Genomic DNA, 16,510 nt, shown 5'->3' on the forward strand with positions numbered 1-16,510 from the left:
TATTTTTTAGTTCCCTGTTTTACAGCATCGGCATTGTCTTTTCCTGTTCCAAACTATCTCTCACACATTGGTTCTTTCACTTTGGAGATGAAGTTTAAATATGGTGGGTGTTCCACTACTTCCCACCCTGTCACATCCATTCTGCATGGAATTTGATTCACTAGTCCAGTCCCATCACTCCGTGACACCACCACCTTATACTGTGTTCATATACTATGATCGATCGTTTCCAGGACATATGAGCATTGTATGGTAACACTTTTCAGATGTGAGGATTATGACAATTGCCATTACTTATGCCCCAACCCTCATATGCAGAGTTATGTTTGCCTGATTTGCCTGAAATGCTACATTAACACAGAATAAGAGCAATTCTCTGCCAGCAAATCATTAGGATTATGAAGAAAATGCATATATTTTTAGAAAATTCAATTCTAAATTCTGTGTAAGTATTTCACTTTTGATTAGAGTAAGAGTTTGGTCCACATAACACATGGACTGTGGTAATAATAATAATAATAATAATAATAATAATAATAATAATAATAATAATAATAATAATAATAATAATAATAATAATAATCGTATGGCCTCAGCTACCGTGTGCAGACATTTCGATTTGACGCCATCTGGCTGTCTGCTCATCAATTTCGACGTTCCGTTTTACTCTAGGTCCGCTAGATGGCAGACAGAGTAAACCAGATCTCTCTTGGGCGTCTATGGCTGAGATTTAATTAATTTTGTCGGGTAAATACCAAATGTATCACCAGAGATCTTTTACATGCCGACATCGTACGACATGGAGTGTTGAATGGACTTTTTTCCGCCCTTCAAAAATCCGACTACCTCTGCCGGGTTTGAACCCGCTATCTTGGGATTCGGAGGCCGACACTCTACCACGGATCCACAGAGGCAGCTATGGACTGTGGTAAAGTGAATATTATGCAGGCATATAGAAAATACTTGACTGCAACAAAAATTTGAAATAATAAACAATTTATTTAATTTATTTTCCGGGTTGAACCGTGTTGTACTTGTACGCATATCACGTACAGTGTGCCGACGTTTCGAATACATTGCAGTATTCATTGTCAAGGCGACTGAAATACCCCTACTCGATCCGAGGTAATCAGTCTCCCAGGCAGAGTTACACTACTAGAGTGGCCTTGATCTTGGCCTTTTATATCCTAGCCTATCTGGCTGGCGTAAGCCCTGGCTGTCTCGCGAGGCTTCTGGAAAGTTTATGTCACAGCCAGGTAGTGGGGGCTTGCCCGTGCTGTTATGTAATGGGGTTGCGGCCCGTGTGTTTATGTTGTGGTCTGTATGTCTTAAACTATGAATGATGGGCATCCAAGAATTACTGATTTTGTATCCTTCTTCTAAATTTATGTTATTCGGATGTTTCTTGATTTCGATAGCCTCGCGGATTTTTCTTTCCAGATTCCAAGGGATAGCTGCTAGGATCTTGGTCTTGTCAAATGATATTCCGTGCCTAGTTTCGTAGGAATGCTTGGCTACTGCTGAAATATCTGTGTTTTGGTTCTTGGTGTGACGGATATGTTCTTTTAGGCGGGTGGAGATCAGACGTTTTGTCTCACCTACATAACAAGCTCCGCAGCTACATTCAATGTGATACACTCCAGGGGCCTGTAATTCTATTGTGTCTTTTACTGGTGGTAGATAACGGGCTAGCTTACGGTGAGGTTTATAGATAGTTTTTATGTTGTATTTGTCCAGTATCTTGCCGATCCTGTCTGTAGTGTTTTTAATGTATGGCAGTATCGCTGTTTTCTGGCAGGTCAGTTCTTCTTTCCCGTTGTTTTCTCCTGCGGCGGTCTTTTCTTTCTTCTCTTCTGATTTTTTAAGGACTCGTCGGATGTTATTGAGCGAGTAGCCATTTTTCCTAAGGGTTTCCGTGAGGTGTTCTTTTTCTTCCTCGAGGTGCTCTGCGTCAGATATCGCTATGGCCCTGTTTACTAGTGATGTTAGGACAGCCTGCTTTTGTGATGGGTGATGATGAGACGAGGCGTGTAGGTACCTGTCTGTGTGAGTGGGTTTCCTGTAGACTGCGCAGTCTACAGGAAACCCACTCACACAGACAGGTACCTACACGCCTCGTCTCATCATCACCCATCACAAAAGCAGGCTGTCCTAACATCACTAGTAAACAGGGCCATAGCGATATCTGACGCAGAGCACCTCGAGGAAGAAAAAGAACACCTCACGGAAACCCTTAGGAAAAATGGCTACTCGCTCAATAACATCCGACGAGTCCTTAAAAAATCAGAAGAGAAGAAAGAAAAGACCGCCGCAGGAGAAAACAACGGGAAAGAAGAACTGACCTGCCAGAAAACAGCGATACTGCCATACATTAAAAACACTACAGACAGGATCGGCAAGATACTGGACAAATACAACATAAAAACTATCTATAAACCTCACCGTAAGCTAGCCCGTTATCTACCACCAGTAAAAGACACAATAGAATTACAGGCCCCTGGAGTGTATCACATTGAATGTAGCTGCGGAGCTTGTTATGTAGGTGAGACAAAACGTCTGATCTCCACCCGCCTAAAAGAACATATCCGTCACACCAAGAACCAAAACACAGATATTTCAGCAGTAGCCAAGCATTCCTACGAAACTAGGCACGGAATATCATTTGACAAGACCAAGATCCTAGCAGCTATCCCTTGGAATCTGGAAAGAAAAATCCGCGAGGCTATCGAAATCAAGAAACATCCGAATAACATAAATTTAGAAGAAGGATACAAAATCAGTAATTCTTGGATGCCCATCATTCATAGTTTAAGACATACAGACCACAACATAAACACACGGGCCGCAACCCCATTACATAACAGCACGGGCAAGCCCCCACTACCTGGCTGTGACATAAACTTTCCAGAAGCCTCGCGAGACAGCCAGGGCTTACGCCAGCCAGATAGGCTAGGATATAAAAGGCCAAGATCAAGGCCACTCTAGTAGTGTAACTCTGCCTGGGAGACTGATTACCTCGGATCGAGTAGGGGTATTTCAGTCGCCTTGACAATGAATACTGCAATGTATTCGAAACGTCGGCACACTGTACGTGATATGCGTACAAGTACAACACGGTTCAACCCGGAAAATAAATTAAATAATTCTTCACACCGTGGAAGCTTCACTTCTAAGATAATAAACAATTTGTAATCCTTATGCTGAAAGAGTAAGAAAATATTTTCAGTAACAAAATTTGAGAAAAAAAAAAAAAAAAAAAAAAAGCAAAATTAACCCTCGTAGTGCTGCGCCTTTTTATAGTGGGTATGCTAAGAATGCCACCCATTTTATGATCAAACAGCAAGGCTGAATAAAGAAGAGAATGCTTGATTACCTGGCAATTTTAGCAATAGTTGGGGGGAACGCAATTGCATTCCTTGGCACTCTTAAGGATTAATTCATATACCAACTGTAGTAGACCTATATTTTTCTTATTATACAGATTAACAACACTCTTATTAATTCCCTTTGTCTCTTTCTTTTCTTTCCAGATCGCCTGCAGTTATAGCATTAAATGCTGTCACTAATCCACAATGGACGAACTACATGATTGGAAACCCAAGTTATCCTGCTTATATGCCTAACATTTTCCTACCATATTCTCATCAAATGTCGCTCTTCCGGAGGATGTATAACATTATACTCAGTTTTTATATACAGTATCAGTGGAATGTCAACTACCTGACTAAAGTGGATGGTATGGATTGATAACGATATTCTATGTATATTTCTAGGTAGAGTAGACTCTCTCATGTCCATCAGTTACAGGACCAGGGCAGGGTCGGTACACAAAAAAGGTCACACAATCTGACGTGAACAAATTAAAAAACTCAATTATAACTTGACATCGGGTCTTTAGGTCCCCAAAAATAAGTTTTAGGCGTTTAAATAGGTGGAAAAAAATGTATAAATATTTTCTTATTGGTTTAAAATAGGTGCAATGAAATTAACAGAATATATCTGAAGGAGTACTGTGTAAGTAGAAATACCTAATAATAATAATAATAATAATAATAATAATAATAATAATAATAATAATAATAATAATAATAATAATATTAATAATAATAATAATAATAATAATAATAATAATAATGTGTGTATGTTCAGTCTTCAGTCCTAAGGCTGGTTGGATCCTCAACAGCTCTGCCATCAGCTGTCATAGATGGCCTAGGCATCACTGAAGAGGCGTACAAGGGAAATGAGAAGTGAGGTAGTTTCCCGTTGCTTTCCTCACCGAGCCAGCCGTTGCTATTACATATCAGTCTGCCAAGTCCACTGAAATGCATGCACCAACTGACCCTATGAGCAACGTTTTCACACCATTTGTAGCAGGGACTGACTGCACAAGGAATGGCATTACTAGCATCACTCATACCTCGGTCACTTTCATATTGTCAAAGCCAAGGATAAGACAGAAACAGATCTATGAAAGCAACAAAATTGCTCTAGCCTATACCAGAAGACAACAGTGCACTGTAAACACTAGGTTCTGCCAGCAAAGGCAAGTTTCAATTTTACAAAGGTAAAATTAAGTGTATCCTCCCAATTCAATACATCATATAATTCCATCATTAGATGGAGTAATCAAATTCAAACATGTTTCAGCTTGTTTGAGCCATCTTCAGTGAAAAAATTCACGTCTACCGGTGGCAGCGAACGAGGAAACATGTACTGGACTAAATAAAATGTAGATAACAATTTGTTGTCACAAATAAGTATTGACTAGGTTGACCCATATTTCGATGTGATGGTGTTTCTACAAAGGCAGACTTTTGGCCTGAGTTTTTGACACAGTGATTTCATCCTGTTTTGAATTATTTTAAAACCAAATTTTGTAAACTAAGAGGTCCGCAACCTCGCTATGTGCACTTATTGTTCGTTTCCATCTGTATCATTTGTTTTAATTTCTTTTCTTCTTAGGTGGCACAGTTTTTAGAATCAATTATGTTTTGTATTAACCCCTGTTTTCACTGAATTTTAATGCAGCAAGTTGTTTTTTTGTTCCACACGATGTAAATATTGTATATTGGGTTGTTTTTATTTCCGTCATGTCTCTCTTTTGTTTTTTCATTTGTTCCTTCATTATGTTTTTTGGCACATTTTTAACTTGTATTATGTAAATTATTTCAACCCCTCCCCTTTTTTCACTGAAGATGGCTCAAACGAGCCACAACATGTTTGAATTTGATTACTCCATCTAATGATGGAATTAGCCTATATGATGTATTGAATTAGGAGGATACACTTAATTTTACCTTTGTAAAGTGAAAACCGTCAATACAGAATGATTCTAATATCTTGTAATACCGGTACTGTTTTAATTTCGTACTAACACATCACAGGTATTTGGCGATGGAAGGACGGGAAACGGCTAGAATTGGGAAGGTAGCATCCGTGGCCTTAATTAAGGTACAGCCCCACCATTTGCCTGGTTTGAAAATAGGAAAGCATGGAAAACCACCTTCAGGGTTGCAGAAGGTGGGATTCGAACCCACCATTTCCCGAATGCAAGATCACAGCTACGCAACCCTAACTGCCTGGCCAACTTGCTTGGTTTCTCATTCTTTCACTATGGGTCTGTCCTCTTTCCTGTGTCTACATGTTTCTGAATTTCAAACTTCTTGCCATTGGTTCCTCGGGTGTGAACTCGTATGAGCTGATTTTCTGTGTATAAACAGTTAGTGTAGCTGCCAGTGGGTCAATAATGAGTCCTGTGAGATCTTTTTGGGTGTCTACTAGCCAGTGTACTTCAGTTTGTCACGTTCCATTGATGACGAGGAAGATTTTTTTTATCAATCGAGAGTTGTCCATCAGTTTTAATTTTCTACTCCATGTTTTTTTTTCCTCTTTCAACCATAATAACAACTAAAATTGTGAGCTAATATGTGTGTTTTATCTTCAGCTGTCGTGCAAAAATATTTTGGTTCATCTGCACCCAGTGTGACAGCAATATTGCAGAATGTCAGTGCAGTAATGGTCCACACAGATCCAAGTTTTGATTATTCTTATCTTCAATGGCCTGCCGGAGTTTCTGTAGCTGGCATTCATATTGGAAAACCAAAAAAATTATCCAAGGTATGTATCATTTCAAGTTTTTTAATTTTAATAATGCATGTTATATGGGTCGACCTAGTCAATACTTAGTTGTGACAACAAATTGTTATCTACATTTTATTTAGTTCAGTACATGTTTCCTCGATCATTGCCACCAGTAGACGTTCATATGAGCTTCATATATATTCACAGTCAATGAGTTTGGTGCAAAGCCTGACTGACTAACAATGGGAAATGTAAACAATATGGATTTGCCTTAGACATTAGTAAACCAATAGAAGAACATTTCAATGGATAGACACAAGAACAAAACAAGGGACAGTGCAATAGAGAAGTGATAGACTATTTAACAATTTTGTATGTATGTTGAGTATTTAGGCCGAAGGCTGGTTTGATCCTCTGCAGCTCCTCCAACAGCTGCCATAGATAGCCTAGGCGTCACTGAAGAGGTGTACTAGGGAAATGAGGAGTGAGGTAGTTTCCCGTTGCTTTCCTCTAAAAATTTTAAAATAGTGAATAAGTAAGGTTCCGCTAGCAAACTTTTAACTTATATCACAACAATTGTGTCTAATGACAAGCACATATAATCTAATAATATAGGGTCTTTCACTGAAAGTGGGGCCGGCCGGCCGGCGCAGCGCAGCGGGTAGATGGGCGAGCTGGTAGGACGAGCACATGGCAGTACGCTGAGCTTGGGGCCGGGAGAGTGCTCGTATGAACTGCATGCACATAACATGCACACATAATAATGCATAATCAAAGTAAAATCATTTCTCACCTTGTCACAGAAAATATTGAAAATATCTTCCACCTGCATCGACATATTTCTAGCTTCATCTAAGGGAATTTTCATTCATACATATTAGTTCATCTACCGAGATAGCCTCAATTTCTCTCATGATATTTTGTTCGAGTCATCTACAGTGTTGAAATGGGAGATCCCCAGATCTAATTGTTTGCAATTTTTATTTATGGGAAAAATTGAAAAATAAGGTTTATGCAACAAACCCTCATACTGTAGATGAACTCAAACAAAATATGAGAGGAACTGAGGCTATCTTGGTAGATGAACTTTTTTTTTTGCTAGTTGCTTTACGTCGCACCGACACAGATACGTCTTATGGCGATGATGGGACAGGAAAGGGCTAGGAGTGGGAAGGAAGCGGCCGTGGCCTTAATTTTCAGGGCTGCCGACAGTGGGGTTCGAACCTACTATCTCCCGAATACTGGATACTGGCCGCACTTAAGCGACTGCAGCTATCGAGCTCGGTAGGTAGATGAACTAATATGTATGAATGAAAATTTCCTTAGATGAAGCCAGAAATGTGTAGATGCAGATGGAGGACGTTTTCAACATCTGTGACAAGATGAGACATTTTTTTACTTTGATATGCGTTATTATGTGTGCTTGTTATTTACATGTGATTCATATGGGCGCTCTCCAGGCCCCAAGCTCAGCGAGTTGCCATGTGCTCATCTGACCAGCTCGCCCACACACCCGTTACGCCGCGCCGGTCAGCCGGCTCCAGTTTGAGTGAAAGATCCTGTATTTTAACAGTGTACCAGTAACCAATATTTTAAAGGTCATGTATTTCAATTATTTTAGGAAACATGTGAAAAAAAATGGCGTATGGCTTTTAGTGCCGGGAGTGTCCGAGGACAAGTTCGGCTCACCAGATGCAGATCTTTTTGATTTTACGCCCGTAGGCGACCTGCGCGTCATGATGAGGATGAAATGATGATGAAGACGATGCACCCAGCCCCCGTGTCAGCGAAATTAACCAATTATGCTTAAAATTCCCCACCCCGCCGGGAATCGAACCCGGGACTCTTGTGACCAAAGGCCAGCACGCTAACCATTTAGCCGTGGAGCTGGACTAGGAAACATGTAATAGCAATAGAATGAAAGGTTTTAATATGCTAAGAGTAGTTTTTAAGAAGGTTGATTATGAGTTTAGAACAGAATTCCAAAACATACTGAACTAAATAAAATGTAGATAACAATTTGGTGTCACAAATAAGTATTGAATAGGCGGACCCATATAACATAGATTATTGTATTTTGTCAATATGGAACAATCAGCCTATAAAAAATGGTCAAGATTATAAATTCTATTATTTTAGCATTTTTGTCCTCATTCTTACGCATGCCCCATCCTAAGTTTCCCTTGATGTTTTGACAAGGGCTGAAATAGGCTTATAAATCCCTATATATGAGGGCTGTTTCTTTATCAGTGGCAACTACTGAATACAATTGATACATAAGAGATAACCCCATGAAATGTCTACAGCCCCTCAAAGTAGTCCCTAGCATTGTGTAGAGCCCATTATCTGTGATGTGAAAGCTGTAGTATGCCTGTAGTGGTGCTTGTTCTGTGGATAGTGCAAATGGAGCAATTTGTCGCCTGTAGAACTTTGGGAACAGTTCAAATGTGGATGCCATGAAGTGGTTCTTTCAACTTTGGTAACATAAAAATTACTAAAATCACACAAATCACTATCTCCAAGCATATTCTCACCATCATCCAGCACAAAAACAGGGCATTTTCACGACATTCGCCACAAGAGTGACACGATTTGTGAGCCATCAAATATCCAGGAGGAGATGGACACACTCAAAGTCACATTAAAGGTAATGGTTACAATGATGTACAGATTCATATAGTCCTGCATCTCAGAGGTACAACTCAGCAAAGCTCACTGAAAGAAGAAGAGAAGGGAACTGTTTACCTGCCTTACATCCACAGTACCACAGACCGAATTGCCAAAGTCCTCCGCAAGCACAATATAAAAACAGTGTTTGGCACCGTCACTAAAATTGCTCACAGTTTAGGTAAAAGCAAGGATAAATTGTCCCCACTATCACAGCCTGGGGTGTACAAAATTCCCTGCACCTGCAGCAAGGTATACATTGGCCAAACATGCCAGTCCTTTGGGACTCGCATTAAGGAAGAGCAAAGAAATATCCGTTTCAACCAGCCAGACAAGTCAGCAATAGCTGAGCAGGCCCTATCGTTGGGTCATGAAGTCGTGTTCAAAATGTTCGAGCTCTTACCCACACTAAACACTACAGGTCTAGGATTATATGGGAAGCTGTGGAAATACGTAAAAATCCTAACAATGTCAACAGTGACAATGGCGATCAATTAAGTAATGCATGGTTGCCAGCCATTAAAGACTTACGTAGATAGTTCTCTTCCCTGTCCTTTCTCTATTGTTATTTCATTTTGGTGTCTTCCAAATTCGTACATTCATCATCACCAGATGGTTCATTCCAAGCTATGTGTTATGTGTTAAGTGTCATACTTTCATAATGTGTGTACACTGGTTATGCCCCCTCCTCCTCCCACACCTTCTCACATCATTATCCTCCTCTGGTTTTCTCCACCCACTTTCTTTCCATTCTTCAGCTTTGTTCTATTCTATTCTTCATTACATTTTATTTTATTAGTCTCTGATTTGTCTGATGTCCTCTCTCTTACTTCTCACGCACACATGGTGTGGTAGAACATCTTAATTGGAGCTTAACGTTGTCGTCACCTCCCGCTTGGAATACGAGCACTGTGCCAGCATACAGCAAGCCACCTGGTGATAAATGAACGTACCACTCTATCTCCAATGATAAAGCATTCTTAAATTCAAATTCTCATTATTGTAGAAGACTTCCTCGTGAACAGTCGAGATTTTGTTCTGAAGATGCGGAGCAAAGTTCTCTGTGAAACATAAAGAGTTTCATCTTGTTTTCTTGACACAGCATAAGCTCAAAAGTTCATATCATGTCTACAAGCACGGGCCGTGAAAGCACCAATGATAAAATCACAAACTGTGAGGTTTGTATCCATTCCCAGTAATCCACCAACAAGCTGTACATCCTCGTCACTGACAGCAGGGCGATCGGGTTGAGGCAGGTCAGCCACACGCTGTCATCTCTCAAGTTGTCTTTGACTACCCATACAATGGTTCTGTAAGCCAACGCCAAATCCCCGCATGCCTCATGAAGAACTTCATGACATGGTCATGCTGTATGGCACATTCCATTTTTAAATTCTGTTGTGCCTGTTCTTGTTTTGAGAATATCTTGGATAATAACCGCTCAACCAGTCTCTCACAGATGACACTGTACTTTGCAGCACAGCGCATATCTGCATCAAATTGAGAAGAGTCCACCTATTCAATACTACAATATTGTATTATCTCTTAGAAGAAATAGGCTATTTGTATTCTAATTATAATAACATGTTTTGTCCATCTTATGGGACATCTTCAGCTTAATGAGGGTACAAGAATATACCAAAATACATGCAAAGTTAACAAGCAGATTCTCTAAAATAATTTAATTTTAGAGAATAATTTAAAGCTTTTAGTAACATTGTGTATGAGTAACACTTTCGTCTTCTTTCTTGAATGTACAAAAGCCTCCATGGCTCAGGCAGCAGCACACCGGCCTCTCACCGCTGGGTTCTGTGGTTCAAATCCTAGTCACTTCATGTAAGATTTGTGCTGGACAAAGCGGAGGCAGGTCAGATTTTTCTCTGGGTACTCCGGTTTTCCCTGTCACCTTCCATTCCAGCAACACTCCAATATAATTTCATCTGTCAGTCATTAATCACTGCCCCATAGGAATGCGATAAGCTTTGGCAGCCAGCACAATTCCTATCCTTGCCGCTACATGGGGGCTTCATTCATTACCTTTCTGACCCAGTCGAATGACTGGAAGCAGGCTATGCTTTCATGGATGTACAGTTCTTTGTATACTGTGCCCTTTTAATGGTATTTCAGTCATAGAAGGTGTGTTTCAATTACATTCATATTGGATAATTAAGGTTACAGTTAAAATCTCTTCCTATAAGCTGTTGATTTTTGCTTGATGTTGAAGTGATGATTTAAGATATTGCCTAGCAAGATAATTGTGTTAGAATACTGATGTTGAAAATTTGCCGGTATAGATTGAAGATTTTCAAAGATATTTGTTGAAGAGTCTCAATTTGATGCAAGTATTACAAGCTGCAGAAATGAAGTTCCTGATGTCATTGCTGCAGAAAACAAGAAGATGTAAGATCCGGAATGAAGAGATCTGTCATAATACACAAGTAAACCATTCGCTAAGCAAAATTGAAAGAACATCAAGACTCAAATGGTATAGCCATGTAAAAAGGATGGATCAAATGAGAACAGCAAGAAAATGGCTAGAAAAGGAACTGGAAGGCAAAAGACCTAGAGGCAGACAAGGAAACAGTGGATCAGTCAAGCAAAGCAGGACCTGGAAGGAAAAGGAGTGGAATGGCACCAAGTTGAGAAGGAAGAAATGTACCTGGACAGACAAAGCTGGAGAGCACTCTTGTATTGCACCCGGGCGACTGGAGACGGTTAAAGGATGATGATGAAGATGATTACATCAATACAGATGCTTCATAATGAAATTCACTACATGCACAGCACATGTGTGAAGTGTTGAATGGATGAGTCTATATACTGTGAGACAGGCTGGGAACCACCCAAAAAGAGCGTATATGCGAGAAACATTGGTTCCATTTCCTGGTGCATATCCAAGAGTATACCCATTAATAAAAAAGCAGCCCTTAATAAAGAAACAGCCCTCATATAATTTCATATGGAACACAAAATTGCACCATAGAGTGGAGGAACTTGATGAAAAGCCTCAGGGTTTCTTTTGGAAAAACAACTCAGTTTATTTGGTAACCCAACAGCGCAGAGTGCTGTGCTGGGCATGGCATGCACTAAATATTAGCAGATGAGGAGTTCAATACCTATATGCAACGCAATTGTGTTACAATTTGATGTAGAGATTGTGAACTACGTTAAACTTTCTTTTACATAATGCATTGTTTTCCTCTTCCTTCTGATGGATATATTTACTTTCTACCAAATGTATTCTTTCCTTTGAGTATTTTGATATAGTCATGAATTTTAGAGCTGTAACTACCAATCTTGGCAGGGAGGCTTAAAGTGCAGCTGTCTAATCACAGAGTATTTCTTTGCTTTTGAACAACAGTTACAACTCAGGTGATAGTGATCTTAATTCCAATCGTACTTCATTGATGAATGATGTTGATGTGGTGGAAAGTGGAGGTGATATTGAGGTGCGTGATGTTAAGCCACATGCTTGTACATTTCAGTGGAAAGATGCTGTATGTCTACATAAGTGGTTTAAGGGGAGGTATTTCATGATGTACTGTAGAATAGAAAGTGTGTGTTATAATGTACCAACATTCTGTGTGTATATCTGCTGAAACTATCAATTAACAGTGTTCCCAATATTGGACATTTTACGCTCCTAATTCAATGAATAACAGATTCCGCCTGCACTAGCAGTTGGTGAGTGGTGCATGCAGCAACTGCTCCTGCTCTGAGGGGTTAATTGTTACACTGTTTTTCTGGCAAATACTACATACAATTATTGAGGTTATCATATCATGCTCATTTGAAAATCATCATCATTTTGCACATCTTCCAGCCACTGGCCAGGTTTAGAACATAAGCCTCCCTATGATATTCTGTCTTCCCACTGTCTCTCTGTTCAGGCCTCCCCTGTTTTCTTCACCTGCTTTACTTCTTTCATCCACCTACTTCTTGGTCTTCCTCTTGTCTCTTGCCCTTCTCTCCCATCACATGGATCTTTCTGGGTATCCTTTTCTTCTCCATTCTCTTCACATGTCCATACCATGTAAGTCTTGATCCCTCTATCCAATCCTGCAGTGATTTTACCTGCATTAATTCTGCAACTCTCTCATTTTAAAAACTTATTCATCTTTGTTACTCATATTCTGCTTCTCAAAAATTTAATCTCACTAGCCTGCATGCTGGTTTTCTCTCTTCCCCATATTAACCCCTTGATGCCGACCTCCATACATTGTATAGACCACCTTTTCTTCCCAAGCTGCCGACCTCTATGCGTGGTATAGACCCCTGCAGGCCTAAATTAATTTTGTTCTAGCTTGTCAAGTTTTAAAGTTGTCGAGATGGAAATGGCATATCCTTATATCCAGCCCAAATCAGAGTTTCTTTTTTTTTTTTTTTCTCTAAAGTATTTGAAACAGTGACCACATTCTGGTTGATAGCATGTAGGGTTTAAATTTCTGCTGCATTCCAGCAGATACATGTTTCAGTACAGGATGTTGCCTTACGTAGATTGATAGTATAAATTGTCATCCCTTATGAATGTTGACCTCCTCTGCGAACCATGTGACCTTGCCGCGGTGGGGAGGCTTGCGTGTCCCAATGATGCAGATAGCCGAGCCGCAGGTGCAACCATATCGGATGGGTATCTGTTGAGAGACCAGACTAACGAATGGTTCATCGAAAGGGGGGTAGCAGCCTTTCGGTTGTTGCAAGGGCGGCAGTCTAGATGATTGACTGATACGGCCTTGTAATAATACTCAACATGGCTTAGCTGTGTTGATACTGCTACACGGCTGAAAGCAACGGGAAACTACAGCCGTAACCACCTCCCGAGGACATGCAGCTCTCTCTGTATGAAAGATGTACTGATGATGGCTTCCTCCCGGGTAAAATATTCCGGAGGTAAACTAGTCCCCCATTCGGATCTCCGGGTGGGGACTACACGAGAGGGGGCGATCATCAGGAAGATGGATACTGACATTCTGCGAGTCGGAGCGTGGAATGTTAGGAGTTTGAATCGTTGTGGTAGGTTAGAGAATCTGAAAAGGGAGATGGATAGGCTAAAGTTAGATGTAGTTGGTATAAGTGAAGTACGTTGGCAGGAAGAACAGGATTTTTGGTCAGGCGACTACCGAATTATCAACACGAAATCAAACAGGGGTAATGCAGGAGTTGGTTTAATAATGAATAAGAAAATAGGGCAGCGGATAAGCTACTACGACCAGCATAGTGAAAGAATTATTGTCGCCAAGATAGACACCAAACCAATGCCCACCACAATAGTGCAGGTCTATATGCCTACTAGTTCAGCGGATGATGAAGAAATTGAAAGAATATATGAGGAGATAGAAGATTTAATACAATATGTCAAAGGTGACGAGAATCTAATTGTGATGGGAGACTGGAACGCAGTGGTAGGCCAAGGAAGAGAAGGTAGCACAGTAGGAGAATTTGGATTGGGACAAAGGAACGAAAGAGGAAGTCGGCTGGTTGAATTCTGCACTGACCATAATTTAGTCCTCGCCAACACTTGGTTCAAACACCACAAACGACGGCTGTATACGTGGACGAGACCTGGAGACACTGGAAGGTATCAAATAGACTTCATTATGATTAGGCAGAGATTCAGAAACCAGGTGTTGGATTGCAAAACTTTCCCAGGAGCAGACGTGGACTCTGACCACAACTTGTTGGTCATGAAATGCCATCTGAAGTTGAAGAAATTGAAGAAAGGAAAGAATGCAAAAAGATGGGATCTAGACAAGTTGAAAGAAAAGAGTGTGATGGATCGTTTCAAGGAACATGTTGCACAAGGACTAAATGAAAAGGCTGAAAGAAACACAGTAGAGGAAGAGTGGAGAGTCATGAAAAATGAAGTCAGTAGGGCTGCTGAAGAAATGTTAGGAAGGAAGAAAAGATCAACTAAGAATCAGTGGATAACTCAGGAGATACTAGACCTGATTGATGAACGACGAAAATACAAGAATGCTAGAAATGAAGTGGGCAGAAAAGAATACAGGCAATTAAAGAATCAAGTGGATAGAAAGTGCAAGGTAGCTAAGGAAGAATGGCTGAAGGAGAAGTGCAAGGATGTCGAAGGCTGTATGGTCCTGGGAAAGGTAGATGCTGCATACAGGAAAATCAAGGAAACCTTTGGAGAAAGGAAATCTAGGTGCATGAATATTAAGAGCTCAGATGGAAAGCCACTTCTAGGGAAAGAAGACAAAGCAGAAAGATGGCAGGAACATATCCAACAGTTGTATCAAGGTAACGATGTAGATAATTTGGTTCTGGAACATGAAGAGGCTGTTGATGCTGATGAAATGGGAGACCCAATTTTGAGGTCAGAGTTTGACAGAGCTGTGAGTGACCTAAATAGGAACAAGGCACCTGGAATTGATGATATTCCCTCTGAATTACTGACTGCCTTAGGAGAAACCAGCATGGTAAGGTTATTTCATTTAGTGTGCAAGATGTATGAGACAGGAGAAGTCCCATCCGATTTTCGGCAGAATGTTGTTATACCTATTCCCAAGAAAGCCGGTGCTGACAGGTGTGAAAACTACCGCACTATTAGTTTAGTATCTCATGCCTGCAAAATTTTAACACGTATTATTTACAGAAGAATGGAAAAACAAGTTGAAGCTGAGTTGGGGGAAGATCAATTTGGCTTCAGAAGAAATGTAGGAACACGTGAAGCAATCCTGACTTTACGTCTGATCTTAGAGGATCGAATCAAGAAGGACAAGCCCACGTACATGGCATTCGTAGATCTAGAAAAGGCATTCGATAATGTTGATTGGACCAGGCTATTTATGATTCTGAAGATGATAGGGATCAGATACCGAGAACGAAGAATTATCTACAACCTGTATAAAAATCAGTCTGCAGTGATAAGAATCGAGGGCTTTGAAAAAGAAGCAGCAATCCAGAAAGGAGTGAGGCAAGGCTGCAGTTTGTCCCCTCTCCTTTTCAATGTTTACATAGAACAGGCAGTAAAGGAAATCAAAGAGAAATTTGGAAATGGAATCACAGTCCAAGGAGAGGAAATCAAAACCTTGAGATTTGCCGATGATATTGTTATTTTATCTGAGACTGCAGAAGATCTCGAGAAGTTGCTGAATGGTATGGATGAAGTCTTAGGTAAGGAGTACAAGATGAAAATAAATAAGTCCAAAACAAAAGTAATGGAGTGCAGTCGAACGAAGGCAGGTGATATAGGAAATATTAGATTAGGAAACGAAGTCTTAAAGGAAGTAGATGAATATTGTTACTTGGGTAGTAAAATAACCAACGATGGCAGAAGTAAGGAGGACATAAAATGCAGACTAGCACAAGCAAGGAAGAGCTTTCTTAAGAAAAGAAATCTGCTCACTTCAAACATTGATATCGGAATTAGAAAGATGTTTTTGAAGACTTTTGTGTGGAGCGTGGCATTGTATGGAAGTGAAACATGGACGATAACTAGCTCAGAAAGAAAGAGAATAGAAGCTTTTGAAATGTGGTGTTATAGAAGAATGCTGAAGGTGAGATGGATAGATCGAATCACGAATGAAGAGATACTGAATCGAATTGGTGAGAGGAGATCGATTTGGCTAAATTTGACGAGAAGAAGAGATAGAATGATAGGACACATCTTAAGACACCCAGGACTTGTTCAGTTGGTTTTTGAAGGAAGTGTAGGTGGCAAGAACGGTAGGGGTAGACCAAGGTATGAATATGACAAACAGATTAGAGCAGATGTAGGATGCAATAGTTACGTAGAAATGAAAAG

General features: G+C 40.3%; 1 protein-coding gene across 2 annotated transcripts in view; it reads left to right on the forward strand.

The window, feature by feature from the left end:
• Positions 1 to 16,510, forward strand: part of LOC136883542 (UDP-glycosyltransferase UGT5) — a 63,217-nt gene that overhangs the window by 19,209 nt on the left and 27,498 nt on the right. For both annotated transcript variants that reach the window (XM_068229760.1, XM_067155917.2), the window contains 2 exons: positions 3,531 to 3,736; positions 5,945 to 6,117. In XM_068229760.1, coding sequence (XP_068085861.1) covers positions 3,531 to 3,736; positions 5,945 to 6,117 — 379 coding nt within the window. The remainder of the gene's footprint in view (positions 1 to 3,530; positions 3,737 to 5,944; positions 6,118 to 16,510) is intronic.

Source organism: Anabrus simplex, chromosome 11, assembly GCF_040414725.1.
Source record: "Anabrus simplex isolate iqAnaSimp1 chromosome 11, ASM4041472v1, whole genome shotgun sequence".
In the NCBI taxonomy this organism is placed as follows: Eukaryota; Metazoa; Arthropoda; class Insecta; order Orthoptera; family Tettigoniidae; genus Anabrus; species Anabrus simplex.